The 21,635-nt window shown below is 38.2% G+C and overlaps 3 protein-coding genes and 2 non-coding genes across 6 annotated transcripts; all 5 read left to right on the top strand.

Moving 5' to 3' along the window:
- The first annotated feature begins 1,717 nt into the window (after nt 1-1,717).
- LOC137287633 (phytanoyl-CoA hydroxylase-interacting protein-like) lies at nt 1,718-4,907 on the top strand. Its single transcript, XM_067820011.1, has 2 exons — nt 1,718-1,823; nt 2,216-4,907. Exons 1-2 carry the CDS (start codon nt 1,790-1,792, stop codon nt 2,863-2,865), a joined length of 684 nt encoding a protein of 227 aa, XP_067676112.1. The 5' UTR covers nt 1,718-1,789; the 3' UTR covers nt 2,866-4,907.
- Nucleotides 4,908-5,933: 1,026 nt separating this feature from the next.
- On the top strand, nt 5,934-8,820 carry LOC137286792 (phytanoyl-CoA hydroxylase-interacting protein-like). Of its 2 annotated transcripts, none has more exons than XM_067818788.1 (2): nt 5,934-6,031; nt 6,628-8,820. In XM_067818788.1, exons 1-2 carry the CDS (start codon nt 5,998-6,000, stop codon nt 7,422-7,424), a joined length of 831 nt encoding a protein of 276 aa, XP_067674889.1. In that variant the 5' UTR covers nt 5,934-5,997; the 3' UTR covers nt 7,425-8,820. The 2 variants fall into 2 exon arrangements, with proteins under 2 accessions (XP_067674889.1, XP_067674890.1); XM_067818789.1 differs by having other exon boundaries at nt 5,989-6,031; nt 6,551-8,820.
- Nucleotides 8,821-11,146: 2,326 nt separating this feature from the next.
- On the top strand, nt 11,147-13,260 carry LOC137287010 (phytanoyl-CoA hydroxylase-interacting protein-like). Its single transcript, XM_067819089.1, has 2 exons — nt 11,147-11,254; nt 11,717-13,260. Exons 1-2 carry the CDS (start codon nt 11,242-11,244, stop codon nt 12,394-12,396), a joined length of 693 nt encoding a protein of 230 aa, XP_067675190.1. The 5' UTR covers nt 11,147-11,241; the 3' UTR covers nt 12,397-13,260.
- A 6,182-nt stretch (nt 13,261-19,442) lies between these two features.
- Trnav-uac (transfer RNA valine (anticodon UAC)) lies at nt 19,443-19,515 on the top strand. Its single transcript has one exon. It is a non-coding gene; the product is annotated as a tRNA-Val (tRNA).
- A 281-nt stretch (nt 19,516-19,796) lies between these two features.
- On the top strand, nt 19,797-19,869 carry Trnav-uac (transfer RNA valine (anticodon UAC)). The gene has a single exon. It is a non-coding gene; the product is annotated as a tRNA-Val (tRNA).
- The last annotated feature ends 1,766 nt before the right edge of the window (nt 19,870-21,635 follow it).

Raw genomic sequence — 21,635 nt, 5'->3', positions numbered from 1 at the left:
TGTGTCTTCAATCCTCTCTATGAGGATTTATACAATAAGAAATCTTCACTTGTTCCGCCTCTTGGTTTAAGAATACAACCACTTATTTCTGCTGCCGGCATTGAGCTGGATCATATAGCTCCCTCCCGTCTTCTTTCTTCTCCTCCTTGGCAATTGGTTAGGCCACAAGCCGACCTAACATTAACTACATTTAAAAAATCAGAAACAAATGCATTACAATATAAACAAGAATTTAATCAATTGAAACATAGATACAGCAATTATAAATCCTTATTTACAGATGGGTCCAAGGATGGTGGCGCAGTGGCTTGTGCCACTGTCATTGGATCCAGAACAATATCTTCTAGATTACCAGATAATAGTTCTATTTTTACAGCAGAAGCTAACGCCATATTGACAGCTCTTAAATATATTCAAAGACACCCTAAACATAAACAGTATATAATCTATTCCGACTCTCTTTCTTGCCTTCAGGCTATTAAAAATATTTCTTGTAAACATCCACTTTTAATTGATATTATTGAATTGTATAATAATCTTGCTACTGGCCAATACGACATCGTTTTTTGTTGGTTACCCAGCCACGTTGGCATTTCTGGTAATACAATGGCCGACCTTGCTGCTAAAGCAGCACTCAACAAATCTGTGACGCCACTTCCTATTCCATACACTGACTATAAAGCTATCATTAGGTCTTACATCCGTGATCTGATGCAGAAGAGGTGGGACACTCAAGTAGGTATCAACAAATTACATGAAATAAAACCGTACATTGGTTACACCTACTTGGGTTGTCAGTCCAGATTTGAGGAGGTTATCATGCGACGATGTCGTATTGGCCACACACGATACACACATGAATATTTGTTTAAAGGTGAAGATCCTCCGTTTTGTATCCCTTGTGATGAAAGAATCACAGTCAAGCATGTCTTGCTTGACTGTGCTGAATATTCCATCACAAGGGATAATTTTTTTAAATCAAGAACTATGAAGGATCTTTTTAGTAATGTTAGTTATCATTTAATCATTGCATTTTTAAAGGAAATAGACCTGTTACATGACTTGTAAATAGATAAATATTTTATGATTGGAAGTTGAATTAGCAACTAAGATTGTTAGTGGCTGTATCCTCGAAGGGGGTTGAAGTACCGTAAAATTATTGTCCTCCTGAGAGGGTACGTAAGTCCCAAACAGTTGAAGTCAGATTTAATCTTTCACATTTTTAGTCGTAGAATATGTGTAATTTTAAATTGTGGCTAATCTTGCATACAGTCGCCAGCAGCTGAGGGGATGGTGTAAATCCAACTAGGAACCATGCAGGTAGCTGAGGTACTGTAAGTCCCCATGGTCCCTAGTATGGTGATCTACCTTCGGTTGTTGGCGATCTATGGCCTGTTTTTATATTGTACTGTCCAAATGGTGATAATAGTAGCTTTTAAGTTTCTACGCTAGTTTTAAATACCAACTGTGATAGTCTAGTGGTTTTACTGCCCTTCGTCGACAGGTTCTTCATAATATGCCTATATATTCCTTTTTATGTCACGTATGTTCTCGTCACAATATGGCTGCAATATTGCCGACGTGACGTTAAATGATAACTCACTCACTATACACAGAATGCGAGATCGAAAGTGAATGTGGCAGTTTCAGCATAAACACTCATGTCGAGGACATGCTGATCGAGACTTGATATGATCATGCAGATATGATGAGGTATTTATAGTACCTACGTATACACAATAACAAAACATTGTTACCCCAGTCACTGTATGAAGGGGAATGGTAAAGCATGGCTGAAGGAGGCAGCATAAATGACGAGAAAGGTAAAGAAAATATACACATGTGTGTGTGTGTGTGTGTGTGTGTGTGTGTGTGTGTGTGTGTGTGTGTGTGTGTGTGTGCGCGTGTCCTTACTGCACATTACACTAAGCATATTATTGTCTGCACTTCAAAGAACACCTGTATGTGCGACAGATCGTTTACAATATCCATAAATGAATCTTAATTGCCATACGTGTATTTGGCAAAGTCAAGTTCAACCATTTTCCGTCACTGATTTTCATTCTTTCAATTTTCATTACTGTTTTACATTTAAGCTCTGTGGAATAGCTCTTATTATGTGGCGTCATTACAAACGTCATCTCATATTAAGGTTCCAGTTGTTGGTTTCGTATAGGATGTTTACATGCTATACCCCTATAACTTCCTATTTCAGAATATCTGCGAAAGCTGCTTCGCAAAGCTGAATTACACTGCTGTTCAGGCACTTCGGATATAGTGTCCACTCTCTATCGTAACAAGCCATCCAGGTATTTTGATGACATTAAGGCAAACCACAATAACATCATGAAACCTTACCTGAAGGACAATGGCGGGGATCCGCGCTGTCCCATAAACGGGAGACTGAAGGGTCTGTTCTTCAACGTGACACTTGTGTGTGGAAGTATTCCTCCTAATTCGCCATTTGGGAACACCAGAGTGAAAGTGTCACTGAGTGAGGTGTTTGATGATTCAGCAAATCTTTACTTCGCTGACTTCTACTGCAAGCCCTCAAGAAGGCGTGTTCACTACGTTACTTTGGTTCTAACGCGTTCAGGTTCAGATGCAGACAGTTTCTGTCAGCAACACCTCCTGAAGCTTGATCCGCGGGACAACATATATTTGAGCAAGGGATTCTCTTGGGGCCCATACAGGACCCTGAATCGAGATGCAGTTCACGTGGAGGTCATGTACACAGAAGCTATAGACCTGACCCACCGAGATCTCACTCTTACAGGTACCTTTGGTCGAGGAAGCAGCACACCAGGTGGAATAAGGAAGACGGTTGGCTGCAGCATCTGCAGTGTAGACACATTTGTATGGTAATTGCTCCATCATCAGACGATTACAGAATAGATGCGAAAAAAGCCTTTTCACAAGAATATGAAATATCTGCTTAAAGCAGTGTCGAATGTACAGTTCTGACTCTATGATGAATGTGTATTTGCTTCAGCAGTATTACAGCTGGACCACGTAAACAGTCAAGTCTGGACCTAACAAATTAGTGATTGACAACATGATGACAAGAACATGTCTTGTGATTTTGTTGTGACAATACCAGTCAAGAATATAGTAATATCAACTTGTCATCGTGTGTACACTACAACACTGTATTTGATATGTGAGATCAGTGAGGGTTTCATGCGGGATTATGTTGTGTAACTGTACCCAACCGCGGTTATTGCTCAACTTGTGATGAAATCATTCTGATAGGCCACTGTGATGTGATGCAAACTGACATTCATCAATCTAAAACTGACGAGAAACACGTATGACTGTTGTACATGTTGGCCACATAGTAAGTGATTAATGTGATTGATCATTTGATATTTTATGGAATTTCGAATTGGACACAACACAACATTCTTTCTCTTGATTGTTTGGCTTGTATGGAAGGAGTCCTGCTGTGTAGCGACAGACCAAAAATTCTTCCAATTTTAGACGAAATGTTAATGACGTGTGTTACTGGTAAGGCACGGCATACTTATCCTTCCGCAAACACCTGGTGTCATCACTGATTTTAGTGATTCACACAGGTAATTTAGACAGTTCTCTTTTGACGTGTATTCAACAATATTTTCAACATCAGCCCGATGTATTTACTCGCGGGATGAGACAACTGACATAACAATTGACAGTGGCATGTCTGAATACCGCTGTCTTCCAGATCACCACTAGGGGACACCGAACAGTGAACGATAACTATGTGCCCATGACAGTGGTTAGCATAGGTCTTGTCACCCTAGAAATCATTTGGGGTTATTTTCCATAAAAAGTAGGGGATATTGGATACACAAGATTGATAAAATGCAAACGATGAAGCCAATTGGTATACAGATGATGAAGAGAAATTAAGGGAAGATGTGACAAATTATTTCATATGTGTGAAATATTTGTTTTTCTCATACTTATTGACACTGGCAGGTGATATGCTCGCAAAATGGAATATCCCTACTATTTTATGGTAAAATATCAAGACATCCAGTATTTTTTCTTTCATCTTCAAATGTAAAAAATCTTTGTTTTATGTCTAAATAGCGATATGTTCTCAAACTTTTACTTTTCGTTCCTGTTATATCCGCTTTGTTCTTGATGACATGTAAGGCCGAGATACCAAAGTCCAGGTATAACCCAGAAACACCCTGGCTTATGGATATGTAGGGGATTTATAAAACCATGTCTAACTTCTTTACCAGGACTGTATTATTTTCGAAAGTTAAACCGTTGTGAATTATTTTCCAGCGTTTAGAATTTGATGAAAAAGAAACGTTGCGTCATATCGTGTTATAGAGATGGTAGAAAGGGAACACCTCTCCGTGCCCACTGCTTTTGTTTAGGTTACTAGTTCAGTCAACCAAAGTTAACATGCAGACAATAGAGGGACTGCTTAAAGTCGATGAAAATGCTTATTATAAGTTTTACTGTTTGAATAATCAGAAGTTCAAAAATTTCTAAAATTAACCCTGTGTGACATGTTTTTCCAGGGTCTAGAATTTGATGAAAAAGAAATTAAATTAAATTGCATTATACAGATGCTGGACAGACAGATGTTCAATGATATCCATGATCAAGAGTGATCTTTTACCATTTCTATCAAATTGATAAACACAATTCCCTTCTGATGGCAATATTAAGTTTCATACGCCGGTGTAAATCATAATTACCTCACTCATTCATAATATATACAGGTATATTTTGATATGATATGATATTACAATATGTACAGTTTATGGATTTGATTTATATACAAATGTTTATACATGCTTGCTTTGTTGTTTTGATTTTCTATCGAACAATGTGATATACGTTTTATGTTATTTCAATATTTACAATGAGTCTATTTCATAAATAAATATGACACAAAATGACATTGTTTTAATGTAATATTTTAATGGACTGGTTGTCAAATGGTTGAAATCGCTGTGGAACAGTTGCGTCCTTTGGGTTGCGAGTTCGAATCCCGGTTTCACACGGTTATGTTTCCTTGTCAGTGACATTCTAGTGTTTCACTGTTTTACTACAGTTGTATACATTTGAGAGCTTAGGATTCCAATATTAAGGGGACACCGGGATATACTTGTGGGATGTGAAACGGTGTGAAACCTAACTTACTTACACGGGTTGAGGAACCAAACTTCCGCATCACCGAAATTATTTCTGCAACAAAATTAAACAGTTACACGACATGCAAAAGCGATTGTTTGAAATTCGTGGCGACTGGTATACAAAGATGTGCAAAGGTTCACTGTCTTGGTTCAACGTATCCAATATGCGCAGATCGCCGTTATTGTATGGTCAAGACTCGTTTGTTTACGAAACAACCGCCATATTGCTGGAATATTGTCAAGTAACCTTAACTAACAAACATTAACAACAAATAATATACATAGACCTCGGATATATTGTGCTTCGAAATGATACCCTATATTTATCAGACTGGTTTCAAAATCTCTCTTGCCTTTCATATAGATAAAGGGGAGATGAGGACTTACATGGGTACAATGTGTGAAGCCCATTTCTGGTGCCCCGGCTACGATAGGGCTAGAATATTGGTGAAAATGGTTTAAGGCTATACTCACACTCACACAGTGAGTTGAGTTTTACTCACGCGTAGTACTATTCAAGGAACATCACAATGGATGGGACCATACAGTGGTTTTACACGTTGTAGCCGTTAAAACCGGCGTGTAACCACACTGAATCACGCTTATACATGAAGGTAAATAGAAGTGAAAATAGAAGTACATCTTCTTGGATTTTGTTGTTGGTTAACGCCTCACTCAGCAATATTCCAGGTATATGGCAACCGGGTTCTAGGAACCCTGTTATTGAGCATTACGTCAGCTATCTCAATACCAAGAATCTGCCCCATTTCGTAATAGTACACTGTTTCTATTAATAGAGCCACCGTGTATCGACAGCCATATTGTTTTTGTTACGAAGAGGACACATACCATTATGGCTGTAGGAGGAAGCACGGGAGCAGGAAAAGGTGTGAATATACTTATTTATTTATTTTAATGGTTTATTGATATATTGTGACGTAAAGCTTAAAGGTTAGTGAGCTGGGACGGCATTCGTAGAAACTAGTTTCTCTTACATGTTTTGTGCTTCTGATCCTCTGACAGTGAGTGAGTTTAGTTTTACGCCACTTTTAGCGCTATCGCGGCGACTGACACCAGAAATGGGCTTCGCACATTGTACCCATTTGGGGAATCGAACACGCATTTTGGCGTCACGACCGAACGCTTTAACCACTACCAAGATCCCCTGACCAATTGTTTTGATGATGATAAAACTATAACTCTATGAGACTCACGAAAACTAGAAATATTTCTCTAGACCATGTCTACCATAAACTCCATCAAACCTACAATATTTGTTTTTGAAATTAGCAAGCATTACGATAACCATAGTAACTCTGTAACATGTATCTAGATGGAAGTGTCGATTAGGTCACATTTCATACTGAACTGCCCCTTCCTGTCCACTGGTCTTTCTCTTCCAACAGAAGTTACTCGGAGGAAGATTTAAAAGTAACCTCTGTGGGAAAAGAGTGTCCAATGGCAAACCATACGTATTTTGCAGAATATCTCCAGAAGCTGTTGGACAAAGCCAATAACCACAGCGGAAGTGGAACATTTGAAGCTGTACATTACCTTTACCGTAATAAGCCCGCCAGTTACTTCCAGGATATAAGGAATAACCACAATGGCATCATGAAAAGGAGAACCAAAGACCACGGAGGTGACCCGAGCTGTCCAATCAACGGCAAACTCGGAGGCCTCTTTTTCGGAGTTACGCTGCTCAGAGGTGGCATACCAGACAAATCACCGTTTGGAAACACCAGAGTTCAAGTTCCGCTGAGTGAAGTCTTTAAGGAATCCTCAAATTTGTACTTTGCCGATTTCTACTGCAAACCTTCTCGAAACCGCATCCACTATGTTACCCTGGTTCTGACAAAGTCTGATTCAGAAGCGGATCGTTTCTGTTCAGAGAACCTGATCAAGCTCGACGTCATGAGCAACCTGTACCTGAGAAAGCAAAGCTATGGGTACTCGACTTTGAAACGATCCAAAGTATTTGTCGATGTATTCTACACAGAAGATATTGACATATCCAACAGAATCCTAAGTTCTACTGGGATATACGGGCGGGGGCAAAGTATCGGAGGAATACGGAAAACTGGAGGTTGTGGGATTTGCAATGTTGGAGTCGCACCCGGAAGAGGATACGTGCCCTTTGTGGAATATGACGATCTTTCTGACTCTGATGATGGCCTGTATTCATGGATGAACGATGATTACGTGGATTATGATTATGACGATTATGGTTATCATTATGACTCTGAACCTGATGAATATGATTTTGGCTATTATGATTAGTATGATGACTGGTGATCCTCCAGTAGATGGACTTGAGAAGACTCATTGACAGATCATCCCATCAGAGCGAGTGAGTTTAGTTTTACGCCACTTATAGCAACTTTGCGGAGAGGGACACCAGAAATGGCTTTACCCTTTGTGGGAAATGAAACCCTAGACTTGACGAACGAAGGCTTTAACCACTAGAGTACTCCACAGCTCGTGATCCAACTAGGTAGTGCAGGTGGTTCAGCTTGACCTGACTTACTCTACATATGCATGACCGGGGAGGACAGCAGAAACAATAGCAGAAACAACTGGTCGAATTAACTTCACAAAAAAGATTTTGTCACACAGTTTGCTTGTTGAAAACTGTAGGACTGGCTCATTTCCCCTACCTCTAATATGATCGCATTATACTTTGAGTCGATGTCAAACACATGCCTATTTATTGGATTACTTGTGTGTTTAAAAGCTGTGTATTAACATGTTTGTTTGTAAAAATACTGTTTTTTGTGTGTGTTTGTTTTTCTGAAATACACGTAGTACGATTCAGCTTATGGCAACCTATAGCTCATTTTTATATTGTACTGTCCTCTAGAGGTATAATCACTAGTTTTACATTCAACTCTGTGATATTCTAGCAAGTTTTACTGTTTTACAGGTTTTTACAATGTATGTGCTATTAATTCATTTGCACTTTTATAATTAATCGTTCTCGTCACGATGTGGCTGCAATATTGCCGATGTGACGTTTAATATTTACTCACTCACTCACTCTGAAATACGAGGATGGCTGTTATTGCAATATACTGATTTACCCACATTGAATAAAACGAAAATAAAGTGAATAAACAACATTCTGCCCCCTATAATCATATAATCCCGAACAACGTATATATTAGTCAAATCATTGTCTTCTTTATACGAACAAATGAGTTTATGAGGCAGAAAATGATCTACGGAAGGGACGCTATGATGAAGATCAACATGTAATAATAATTGATTAACAATGACATCATGTAGTTAATTTGTATTCACGTTTTTCTAGACCAAAAGCCCTCAGTTCATAACATTTCTGCAGTGTGATTACAAATGAAGTGAATCTTACAAAAGTAAAATTATTGCAATGTAATGCCTATGACATGCATGGTTTGCTGAAGATCAATAAAATCAAACACCTTTTCATGTTTTTACCAACATTCGTTTCCTTTTTAGCTCTGTTATATGCAATATGTTGTTCTCGTTAATACTGTGAGAATATAAACTACATTACTTGTATATTTTGTATCTTTAATCATTTGCCTTTATGTATAAGGTACATTATTAACTCCCACATTACAGTCGGAATTTCCTTTTGTTCATTCTCATTGTTGTTTGTCACACAAATATGTGATAAAACTATTTGATTTTCTCATGAGTGCGTTGTCAGCATTACACATAAAGAGAGTAAATCTGAGATTAATGAATGACATTGGTTCCTGAACAAGGTTCGGTAGGAGAGACTTGTGATTAAGGCGTCCGATCCTCACACCGAAGACCCGAGTTCGATTCGCAACATGAATACAATGTGTGAATCCAATTTCCGGTGTCCACTGTCGTGATATTCCTAGAATATTACCGAAAGGGGCGTAAAACTATACTCATACGCACACACTTAAGGTTATGCTTGTGAGTGAGTGAGTGAGTGAGTGAGTGAGTTGAGTTTCACTCATTTACTTAATGGGGAATCGAACACGGAACCTCGGCATGACGAACGAACAAAATGGACGTGTCATTCTTTTAGTCAAAATATTAGGTACATTTGCAATCTTAATAAATCATAAACGCATTTACGTAAGAAAGCGTTCAAACGGGACAAACGATTGTCTCGAACACTCGGAATTACACTGAATCACCTTTTGGTCGAAGTTCAGTGAGTGAGTGAGTGAAAGGGAGTTTACTTTTACGCCCCAATCAGCTATATGCCAGCTATATGGTATGCAAATAATCGAGTTTGGACTAGACAATCTAGTGATCAACAACATGAGCATCGATCTGCGCATCTGGGATACGATGGAATGTGTCAACCAAGTCAGCGATCCAGACCACCCGGTCTCGTTAGTCGTCTCAATTCTAATCCCGATCTCCACAGGTGTCGGGTCTTACTGATGTGTAATAGGAATAACGTTTTACAACGAGATAACCAAAAGTTCGGGATCTCATAGTTCGACACAGTGGTGTTCGACTACATCATATCGTTGTGCTCATGATTTTCACTGGACTGTCTACTTCAATTTACAGACCCCTGTCATACAACTGGATCTTTGCTGAGTACGGCAACAAATAGATAGCAAAAGTCAAACAACAAACAAACAAAACATTTATATGTATTTACACTGCCATACTATCGATGTTTGCACATTTACGGCGCTATTCAGTTCTATTCATATTCTCATTCACATGTCAGCAACGGCTGGCTGTAATCACAAACCATTTTATTCAAGTTTCAATGACCTAGAAATATATTACGCACCTTTTTCTGTGTACCATGCACTGAAGTATTCAGTTCGTATTTAGTCAGAATTGCCGACAAGTAGATAAGGTCGTCCTGACCTGCAGGTTCTAGGAAATGCTTATCGTGCCTAACGGCTTCATGGATCGATGGTCGGGTTGGATCGGCGGAACTAGTAATACCACGAGGCTGCAGAGGGAGACTAGCAAAACAGTCTGTGTATGTCAACAGCGAACAGGGTTAAACTTAGTAGTAGGTGCAAGCACATGTATGAAATATGTCGTATTACACGGTAATCTGTCCAGTGAGTGAGTTACTATATAGCGTCACATCGGCAATATTTCAGCCATATCGTGATGAGAACAATCTAGTTTAAATCAGTTGGAAAATCAATCAAGTTAGAACGTAAAACTCTGTCATTGAAGGACAGTCAAAATACTAGATTATCACAGCTACATAAATTTAAAACTAGTAGGCCATCATAAAATGAAATCACGACAGACAGTACGAAATGAAAACGGGCTATAAATCACCACCAACAGAAGTTAGATCAGCGTAATAGGGATCATGGGATCTATCAAGATTTAACACACCACTGTCGACATATACAGCCAATCAAAGGGACTACACGGTATTACCGGTATTCTTTAGTATAAAGACAATAGACTTTGCAGTTCAATCATTGTCACTCACTGTCAAACACTGAAGATATCGATACATTGCAATACGTATCGGAATACGGTTACCAGAATCACGATATAGATCAACGTATGATACAATGTATTCGTAAAGTGTGAGTGTGTATATAGTTTTACGCCGCACTCAGCAATATCGCAGCTATATGAAGGCGGTCTGTAAATAATCGAGTCTGGACCAGACAATCTAGCGATCAACAACATGGGCAACCGACAACCGATTACATGTGTCAACCAAGTCAAAGAGCATGACCACCCGATCCCGTTAGTCGCTTCTTACGACAAGCATGGGTTACTCAAGGCCAGTCTTCTAACCTGGATCCTCACGGGTAACAGCTAATGAACGCTACCCCAGAAGCACATGGTCACCAAGCCTGCACGCAGTGAATCCTGAAAACCTGACTCTAATGACAAACATGACAGACCCTTAAAATATGCGCGATTAAGAAATACCTCTAGTATTCCAGGAAGGTTCTGTTACTCCTTACCCGGAATAGAAATCGAAAGTGCATTTCTAGGATCACTGTTCACCTAGCAGACAAATATACTTATTGAACTGTGAACAGAGTCAATCTATCTGCACCACAAACATTTCTGCTGTGACAGCCTTACGAGGGACAGTGGGACAGATACCAAGTTGGCTTTCAACATGGCTGAAGCAGGTATAACGATAAGGATCAGTATGCGTGTGCGTGTGCGTGTGCGTGTGCGTGTGCGTGTGCGTGTGCGAGTGCTTAAATATTTAGATAAATTCGACATTTATTTATCTAAGGTCACATACGTTACTGAAAATGCAACAATGACATTTGAACATTGTTTGATATTGTTTCAAAAGTAAACAAATCGAATTCATGGTATGTATTTCTAAACAAACATAAAAACAAATTTATGCAATTTACGGTTATTCAAGGGATTTCACTATCTTATTCATACAAGATATCATGGCTGTTTTCAATATTACACTTTATGACATGTCACTGAGTTTGCAAATATAGGTTTCTAAATTTCTTATTGTTGGTATTACAGCATTTCCATTCATGACCTTTTAATATTACGTTTCAGAGCATAATGGTATATTGCTAAAATCGGCTTAAAACTAAATTCAATCACCCATCGTATTTCAGAATATCTGCGAAAGTTGCTTTGTAAAGCCAAAGAACACTGCAGTTCAGGCACTTCGGATACAGTTTCTATATTGTACCGCAACAAGCCAACCTCCTACTTTGATGACATCAAGGAAAACCACAATAACATCATGAAACCTTACCTGAAGGACAATGGCGGGGATCCGCGCTGTCCCATAAACGGGAGACTGAAGGGTCTGTTCTTCAACGTGACACTTCAAGGAGGAACTATCCCTCACAAGTCGCCTTTTGGAGCCAAGAGAGTGAAAGTGCCGCTGAGTGAGGTGTTTGATGATTCAGCAAATCTTTACTTCGCTGACTTCTACTGCAAGAGGCCACGGCCACGCAACCGCTTTGGCAGACGTTCGGGAATGGTGTCACACAGGCGCTCTAAGGTTCACTACGTTACCTTGGTTCTGACACGTTCAGGTTCAGATGCAGACAGTTTCTGTCAGCAACACCTCCTGAAGCTTGATCCGCAGGACAACATATATTTGAGTAAAAAATCTTGCATATACAAGACCCTGGATCGTGATGCAGTTCACGTGGAGGTGATGTACACAGAAGATGTGGATCTGACAGACAGAGATCTCACATCTACTCCCACCATTGGTGCAGGTGAAAGCACACCAGGTGGAATACCGAAGACGGTAGGGTGCAGCATCTGTAAGGTAGTGTAAGGATGAGATCTGCTGAATGACGCAGCAGTAAACATTCACCTTCTTGAAAAATCAGGCAATTAAGAATAGGGAGGTAATATATACCAAATTTTCCACGACACGTTCTTGTAAAACAAAATTAAGGTTTTTGGCGACTGACCACCAAAGCAAATTATTTTGTTCACTCAAACGAGGAATGAGTGTCCAGAGTCAATTGCTGATAAGGGTGTCATTAAGTTATAATATACTCCGTTTATAATGAACTGACGGATATGACAAACTGAAAGATATAACGAACTGGTGGATATACTGAACCGATGGATATAACGAACTGGTCATTCTGTGATTGAAAATATTTATGAATCATGTTTTATTGAAGAAAGTTTCCCTTTATACCGGGAATAATAGTTGTATTTTACATGTTATTATTATTGTGTCTTATGATTTGTGTATTTCATGCATCACTGCTTCTAAAAATAAATGTGTTTCACTTTTGTCTGTCTGTTAACGTCTGTCTGTTTAACGCCGCATGTGTTCTACTCAGTTCGGGTGATGACAAGTACACACATCTCCGTGGGATGATAATTATATCATGTAGATGATGTGATGGTAGATTCTGCACAGGACAATGACAATGTTCATATATTGTCGTCTTCCCGTTTAAAAAAACCACAACCACAACACACACCCCAAAAAAACCAACAAGAAACAAACCAAAAAACCCAACAAAACAACAGCAACAAAAAACACAAACAAACAAAAAACAAAAAACAGCAACAAATAAAAAACAAAACAAAACAAAAACAAAAACAACAAACACAATAAAAAAAGAACAACACACAAACAAAACAAAACAACAACAACAACAAAAAACATAAACAAAACAAAAAAACCCGACTGACTGAAAAAAATGAAATGTTACACAATTCCAGGTCCTGATGTTTTAACCATTGCATAAATTCTACTTGAAGTTTTGAGAGATTTATGTCCTCTTTTTTAACATGTCCCTAAGAGTATATTTGAATAGAAGGAATGATCACGTCCTGTTGGAAAAAATGTTATTTGTTTATTTTCTGAAAACGAAGGTACTAAAATGAATTTATAATGTCACAGATCTAATTTACTAATCAATGTTTTTTGCGCACATGGTCGCTTCACTGACCAAACACAGCGTGCACCACGGGGAGGGAGACATTGCACCCAATATACTTTCTTTGAGGGATGTGCTTGATATGATAGAACACGAAGATGACGATGCGTTTTAGATTAGAAATCATCAAGCTTTGGACCATAACGATGATTACATGAGTTTATTTGCCCGAATAGGTTTAAATGTACTGTAAATTGTAATTGACATTTAAGTTCACATTAAAAATCTGTCATGTGGAGAAATGCAAGGAGGGTCCGATGTGCTCAAGGTTGTTTGTGCTTTTTCAGAACCACTAAGAGAACTCTAATATACAACAAGCCGTTTGTAAACTGCTTGAATATTATTGTAAAGCGACTCAGGCCAGAATCAACTGCCATAATAAGAGGTGCTACTTGGTGGTAATTTAATACTTTCACAATTAATACTTGTGCGAATTCTCGTAACCGATCTTGGTTCTGATTTAGCTGCTTGGGAAATATTCAACAGAAACAAAATAGCAGATGTTTTTGAGGCTTTAGTGAATGGCCTAAAAACATCATTATTGTGATTGGAGTCAGTGAGTTAAAATCTAAGTCACTTTGGCAATATTTCAGTCACATCGTGACTAAAACAATATACAGATTATTAATACTGAAAATTGATACTATTCTGTCATCGAAGGACAGTAGAATATGACAGATATCCATGTAAAACTAGTAATTGAATCTAAAACATTTTAGCTATAAGGGACAACACTGTGATTGGACAAGAAACTGTGGGATGATGAATATACAGTTACAAGCACTTCAACTAATGTCGGCAGTGGTCTTCGCTAAGAAATACTTTCTCGTGTATTGACCGGGATATATCGGCACAACACTTTACGGTTAAACACTGCTATGGAATTATCAGAACAAAATATTTTGAACTACCATTTGCGATGACGGAGCTTAATGATTTTTCTCTAGACCTCAAGTGGTAGTATGCTTGGACGAATGTCTGTATATGAAACAAGCAGCAGAAAACATTCTGATGTTGAAAATGACTCATAATATTTTCAACACATGAAAAACTCTGCCTACTTTTGTTTATCGAAATGAAACTGACAGTGTCCTAGCATGCATATACATTCCTTTATCTTTTGCGAAATATTGTCTTCAATACAGTCTAAGTAAACTATCCTGTTTATAGATTTGTTTGGTATTTCAATACCATCTATTACACCTCATGTATTCTTTCAAACCAATCTAAATAATTATGTGACTAAATTTTCTAAAACAAATCAATCCAAGACTTCTTTACACACAGAAAGTCACAAATTTTCACATGGACTGAAACTGATTGTGCAAGCATTTTTCATCTTCCCTTTCATCATCTTCCCGTTGAATACCTTCCCTCTAGTATGGTGATCTACATATTAACTCACTCACTCACTCTTCCCTCTCAGCCACTGCAAATCAGTACTGAGAGCATGCATTGGCAAAAATGTAAACCAGTAAAGTGTCGTAATTTTTCCTTTAAAGAGATATTCAAATGAAAACTAACAGTGTTAAAAAGATCCTCAACTGTTTTTATAGTAAAGTATTTATCCCTTATGACGGAGAACTCAACACAGTCAAGCAGGACATGCTTTGTATCACAAGGGATACAAAACGGAGGATCCTCACCTTCTAACAGGTATGCATGGGTATATCTTGTATGGCAAATACGACATCGTCGCATGATGATCTCTTCAAATCTGGACTGACAGCCCAAGTAGGTCTAACCAATATAGGGGTTTATTTCATGTAATTTATTGAAACCAACTTGGATGTACCAATAACAAAAGTCCAGGTTTAGATGGATTCCCTATCGAATTCTTTAAATTTTCCTGGAAACATTTAAAATTTGGATCCACCGATATATAACAGAAACTTTCAACCATAATTCTATGACTATCACAATGAATATAGGTGTCATTACATGTATCCCGAAACCAGGCAAAGATAGAAAGTTTCTGAAGAATTGGCGACCCATATCCCTCTTAAATGCATTGTATAAAGTTATAAGTACTTGTATAACAAACAGGATTAAAAAAACATTGAATGTTCTCATAGACGAAAATCAAACTTGATTCATTCCTGGAAGATGTATTTCGGAAAATATCAGACTTCTCTAAGACATTTTGTTTGAAACTAATAGGCAAAACATAAAAGGTTTACTCATTTTAATCGATTTTGAAAAAGCGTTCGACACCGTGTCAAAAACATTCATTAAGATGGTCCTGGATAAGTTCGGGTTTGGACGAACATTCAAAAATGGGTTAACATACTGATTTCTAATGCATCTTCGTGTATGATACAAAATGGTCATTTATCAGAGTTTTTCGATAAAGATAGAAGATGTAGACAGGGTGATCCAATATCTCCATATTTATTCTTATTGGTAGCAGAAATACAAGGAATAATGATCAGAAACAACAACAAAATAAAAGGAATTGTGTTAAACGACATTGAACATACTATTGGTCAATACGCAGACGACACTGAATTGTTTTTGGACGGATCCGAAAGTTCTCTTAATGAAGCTATGAGAACTTTTCTCTCTTTTTATAAAATGTGAGGTTTGAAAATAAATATAGACAAAACGAAAGCAATATGGATAAATGCAATGACAGGTAGTCAAACAGTTTTGTCTCACGATTATAAGCTAGATTGGCATAACGGGAACTTTGACGTACTGGGAATCAAATTAAATGTTCATTCAGAAAACCTATGGGTAATCAATGCAAAGAAGAGACTTGAAAAAAAAAAATATGTAATTGGAGAAGACGTAATTTAACGTTGATTGGAAAAATAGCCGTCGTAAAAACTTTAGCTTTATCCACGATGGTCCACATCTTCTCATCTCTCCCTAATCCCCCTAAAACATTTATCACTGAATGAAACAGATTGTTCTTCAAGTTTATATGGAATGACAAAACTGACAAAATAAAACGAACTAATTTAGTGAGAACGTACGAAGAAGGTGGTCTTAGAATGGTCGATGTAAAAACCTTTGTCGACTCGTTAAAACTTTCATGCTTGAAGAGATATATCTCTAATTCTAAGAGCTATGATCTTGCTGGTTTCCCTTTGCAAAACCTTCTTTTCCTAGGAGCCAATATTTCTACACACTATAAAGTCAAAAGTCCATTTTGGAAAGACTCTCTTGATGCTTGGCATAGATATATTAAAAGATATGCGTGTAATAATAACGCCTTAGTATACCCAAACAATGGAAAGACGTGATACGAACAAAAACAATTTGAATATATTGAAGTTATCTATGTGTTCTCCTTGGAACGATTTGATCAAACCTAGTAAAGCCTTAAGGATATTTTACGATAATCTCATATCTGACTATAACATGCCTAACGTGTGTCTCAAATGGAACGGGGAACTAAGTGAGTCGCTGAATTGGAAAAGCATATTTTCACAGTATAGACAATCCACGAAAGACCCGAAACGTTTAGATTTTCAATATAAATTTTTACACAGAGCCATTTACACTAAGCGAGAGCTACTAAGAATGAAATTGGTAGACAATGACCTATGTACATCATGTGGCTCAGCTAGCGAGCATATTTACCATGTATATCTTGAATGCCCAATCGTCAAAATGTTCTGGGCTGAATTTAACAATTTCACAACCCAGTTTCTTGGCAAAACGTACGAAACATCAAACCACGATATTTTATTCTGTTGCAGTGGAAACCATTTACTCAACCACATGGTTCTATTAGCAAAGCGCCACATTTTCGTTATGAATATAAGAGGACACAAACCCAGCTTCACTATCTACAGAGCATTATTAAAGGACGTTTATGAGACAGAGAAATTTATCAATAAGAAAAACGTCAACATGAAACACTTTTATAGAAAATGGAATGTCGTTGCTGGAATCGTGTAACTAGAAAAGGGCCTCTTGTATTTGCTGTATCATCTATGTATCAGCTATACTGTTCAATCCAGATATTTCCAATACGAAACATATTGTACTGTCTGCCCGTCTACTATGCGATCTGTTACATTATATTATACCCATAAATCCCGTTGAACTGTAACCAAGTAAAGTGAATAAAAAATATCTAAAAAACAACAACAAAAAACAACAAAAAAAACCAAAAAAAAACAAAACCAAAACAACAACTTGGGTGTACCACGTCGTTTGCATAAGATCACGGATGTAAGTTCTAATGCTAGCTTTGTAATCAGAGTATGGAATAAGAAGTGGTGTCAGAGATTTGTTGAGTGATGCCTTGGTAGCAAGATCAGCCATCGTATTCCGAGAAACAAAAGACGATGTTATATTGGCCAGTAGCAAGATCATTATACAATTCAATAATTTCAATTAAAAGTGAACGTTTGAGAGAAATATAATAGCCCGCGGGCAAGAAAGTGAGTCTGAATAGATTATATACTGTTTGTGTTTAGAGTGTCTTTGAACATATTCAAGAGCCGTTGATATGGCGTTTGCTTCAGCTGTGAAAATAGAGCTGTTATCCGGTAATCTAGAAAATATTGTTCTGGATCCAATGACAGTGGCACAAGTAACTGCAACACCGTCCTATCTGTAAATAAGAATTTATAATTGCTACATTTATGGGGGCAGGTTTTAGTAAGACAGCTTCCTAGGTTTTACTTTTCCGAACTCTATATGAACATCAACATTCAAATGATATCGTTCAAGGTTAAGCTCACAATACAAATGTTTCCCGAAGCGGGGTTGGGACCGTAAATATCACATCCGTAGGCAGACACTCGAAGGCGATGGCGTTAAATTATCTACTTATAGTTACTGTCATTAAGTTGATTTTACGCGAGCTTCAGTTATTGTTATGTAGCTTCGTGAAATGATCGTCTACATTGTAATTACCCATCATTGACGGCATATATGTTAGAGAATAAACTTCTCCTCGGTTTTGGTAGACAGTGTAAAGCCATCGGGATCGGGAACCACCCCCCACCCCCTTTCCGGTTTTACATTGCCTACAAACCGCTGCAAAGCAGATTTGGTGCACTAACTTCGCTTTCTTCTGTATTTACTGTTGCTGGCTTTACTAAGAACCTCATTTTTACAAGCATCTTTCATCTTCTTTCTCAACACCAGTGAAGCAAGTGAATGACAACCATTTCGTTGGCATATTTTCAGTAACACATTTTATTGATATCACCCTCTTCGAATTAGCATAACGATGTACTTTCCCTCTGCAGACGACTTTGACTATATCTAGCTCGTTTTGCCCAGTAGGACCCTGAAAGCTTTCAATAAATTAAATGTGTGTGTCAGAGGTTCGGCATATGTTCAGTAAGACGTGTTATTGATATCACCGTTGTCTAATTAGCACAACAAGTTGAATACTTTCCCCTAGCAGACCACTTGGACTATATCCACGTTCGTTTCGGCCAGTAAGACCCTGACAGCTTTCAGATATATAAATTGTCCATTGGCGAAGTTATTTAGTGTGGACTACCAGCCGAGACTGATTCCAATGGAAGTCAGGGGCAAACTAAAAGTGAAAATAACATGAATGGGTCACTGAAAATCATTCATGACAGGACCCGTGAAGGTCCCGGGGTAGAATAGGCCTTCAGCAACCCATGCTTGCCATAAAAGGTGACTGTGCTTGTCGTAAGAGGCGACTAACGGGATCGGGTGGTCAGACTCACTGACTTGGTTGACATATGTCATCGGTTCCCAATTGCGCAGATCGATGCTCATGTTGTTGATCACTGGATTGTCTGGTCCAGACTCGATTATTTACAGACCGCCGCCATATAGCTGGAATATTGCTGAGAGTTGCGTAAAACTAAACTCACTCACTCACTCATTCATGACAGCATTCATTTGCAAAATTGTAAACCAATAAAGTGTGGAGGTTTGAACTGAAGCAACTGTGGCCTCATTTCAGTATGATGGTTCTGTGGTGTAGTGGTTATCACGTCTGCTTTACACGCAGAAGGTCGCGAGTTCGAACCTCGCCAGAACCTCTTTTTACAAGCTGTTGTTGTGATTATTTATTTTGTGTTCCTCTATCAAGCATTACCCTACCCGTTGCAAAGCAGATTTGGTGCACTTGATTCGTTTTCTTCTGTATTTAATGTTGCTGGCTTTACTAAGCAGCAACAAAATGTCCATCGTGTACTGAGTTCAGAGACAATGGAAAGACGACAAATCAGATGTAATCAGTGCCATTTGTTCAGTTTAAATGAAGGATTATAAATATGGAGATCGGATATATGAAGAAAATATAAGTTTGCGTTGGTGGGTCGGTTCTGTGGTGTAGTGGTTATCACGTCTGCTTTACACGCAGAAGGTCGCAAGTTCGAACCTCGCCAGAACCTCTGGTTACCTCCCTTGAATTGGAGGTGTATGGACGGATTTACGAGAGAGTGACAAGTTTTCTCGGAGATCGTCATTTAAAGGGACGTTTGAACTTGAAGTTGGTGCCCAAAGGTAGGATAACATTTACAATGTAATTGTATGTGAACCTGCCTCGTTAGCAAGCACTTAGGTGCGTGCTATATACGGTCGTTGAATTGTTGACATCTTGCTGACTGGAGACAAAATGGCCGACTCCTATTCAAAAAGAAAATATCAGAAGGATTGCACAATTGAAGTTCATGTAGGAGACAACAGAGTTGTAACCGCAAGCACGCTTTGCAATGTTTTGTTGGAGTATGTATCTGATGTGTGGGCATGTGTGTTGAAAGGCACAGATTGCTTTGATGTAACAGTCCCTGACAGCACCGAGGCAAGGATTCTTGCTGAAACAAATGACTTAGTTATAGAAGATCAGAAGATCTCATTCAGACTTCTTCAGAGTGACAGTGTAGTGGTGTCATTTCTTCGTCTCCCACCGTACATCGATGATGAAGAAATAGAAAAACTTCTCAGTAAGAGAGGAATAACTATGAAAAGTGACATCAAGCACAGAACTCTGAAAGGCACACACATTTTTAATGTTACAAGATATGTGAGGGTGGTATTTCCCCCTGAATGTAACTCATTACCGTATTCAATGGGGTTTAACACCCTGGATGGATACAGGTATTTTAGAGTTATACACAATAACCAAGAACGGTTATGCTTCAAGTGCAATTCTGGAGGTCACGTGGTGAAGGATTGTCCTAACACCAAATGTTATAAATGCAGTGGAAGTGGACACATTGCCAGAAATTGCAAAGCAGAAGAAAATCAGGAACGTAGTTGTCATATCTGTTTTCGTTCAATTGAAATCTGCAACTGTTTCTCCGATATAGAGGATGAGGAAAGGTTTAGCGATTCTGATTCAGATTTGGAGAGGGAGTTAGCCCCAACAAAATCCTGGGATGAGGTTCCTCTGGAACATATTTCCGCGTCAAAGGAGAATCATGGAGATAGAACAGAAGAAACCAAGAGAAACCAAAAAGAAGAGACAAAATTACAAGGAACTGAAAAAACGGCGAAGGAAGATAATACGCAAGTAATTCCATTTGCTGAGGATATTTCTGATTGCGAGAAGGAGGACAAGGACACCACAGACAAGAACGCTTTGCTTCAGGAAAGCCTGGACACAAGAGAAGAGGATAAAGACATTCAAAAACCAACCGGTGTATCATCTGCAAAGTGGAGCCTAAATTATCAGAGACTGTATTACAAAACAATGATTTGAAAAATAAAGTGAGAGAAAGTAAAAAAGACCAACAAAAGAAAAAGAAAGCAGAAAAGGTCAATGACAGAAGAGAATTATCAGGTGTGTTGGAAAATGTTATGGAAACTCCATAATGTTGTCTAGTAAGCATATATTTCTCTTTTCTGCAATGGTCACAATATGGTCATGGAATGTAAATGGACTCCGGGATATAGCCAAAATGCAAAATGTATTTGCACTAATTAGGAATTCTCAAGTCAATATTGCTTTTTTTGCAGGAAACTTTTTGGTCGGATGAATATATAGAAAAATATAAACATTTGTGGCCAGGAACTATTTTATATTCTAATGCAGAAAATGATAGAAGAGGTGTAGCTATATTAGTCTCAGATGGTTTTGAGCAAAATGTTAAGCTGCTTAGAAAAGATGAAGAAGGAAGATTAATAAAGGCTTCCCTAGCTATTGAAGATAGATCAG

This window comes from Haliotis asinina, chromosome 6 (genome assembly GCF_037392515.1).
Source record: "Haliotis asinina isolate JCU_RB_2024 chromosome 6, JCU_Hal_asi_v2, whole genome shotgun sequence".
In the NCBI taxonomy this organism is placed as follows: domain Eukaryota; kingdom Metazoa; phylum Mollusca; class Gastropoda; order Lepetellida; family Haliotidae; genus Haliotis; species Haliotis asinina.
This window is presented reverse-complemented; position numbering and strand designations above follow the sequence as displayed.

What these genes read in the sequence shown, in the direction of transcription:
- LOC137287633 (XM_067820011.1), top strand. Translation starts at nt 1,790, where the DNA reads ATGGCTGAAGGAGGCAGCATAAATGACGAGAAAG. An exon ending in CAGCATAAATGACGAGAAAG is followed by an intron (nt 1,824 to 2,215) that starts GTAAAGAAAATA and finishes TTCCTATTTCAG; the next exon opens with AATATCTGCGAAAGCTGCTT.
- LOC137286792 (XM_067818788.1), top strand. Translation starts at nt 5,998, where the DNA reads ATGGCTGTAGGAGGAAGCACGGGAGCAGGAAAAG. An exon ending in AAGCACGGGAGCAGGAAAAG is followed by an intron (nt 6,032 to 6,627) that starts GTGTGAATATAC and finishes CGTATTTTGCAG; the next exon opens with AATATCTCCAGAAGCTGTTG.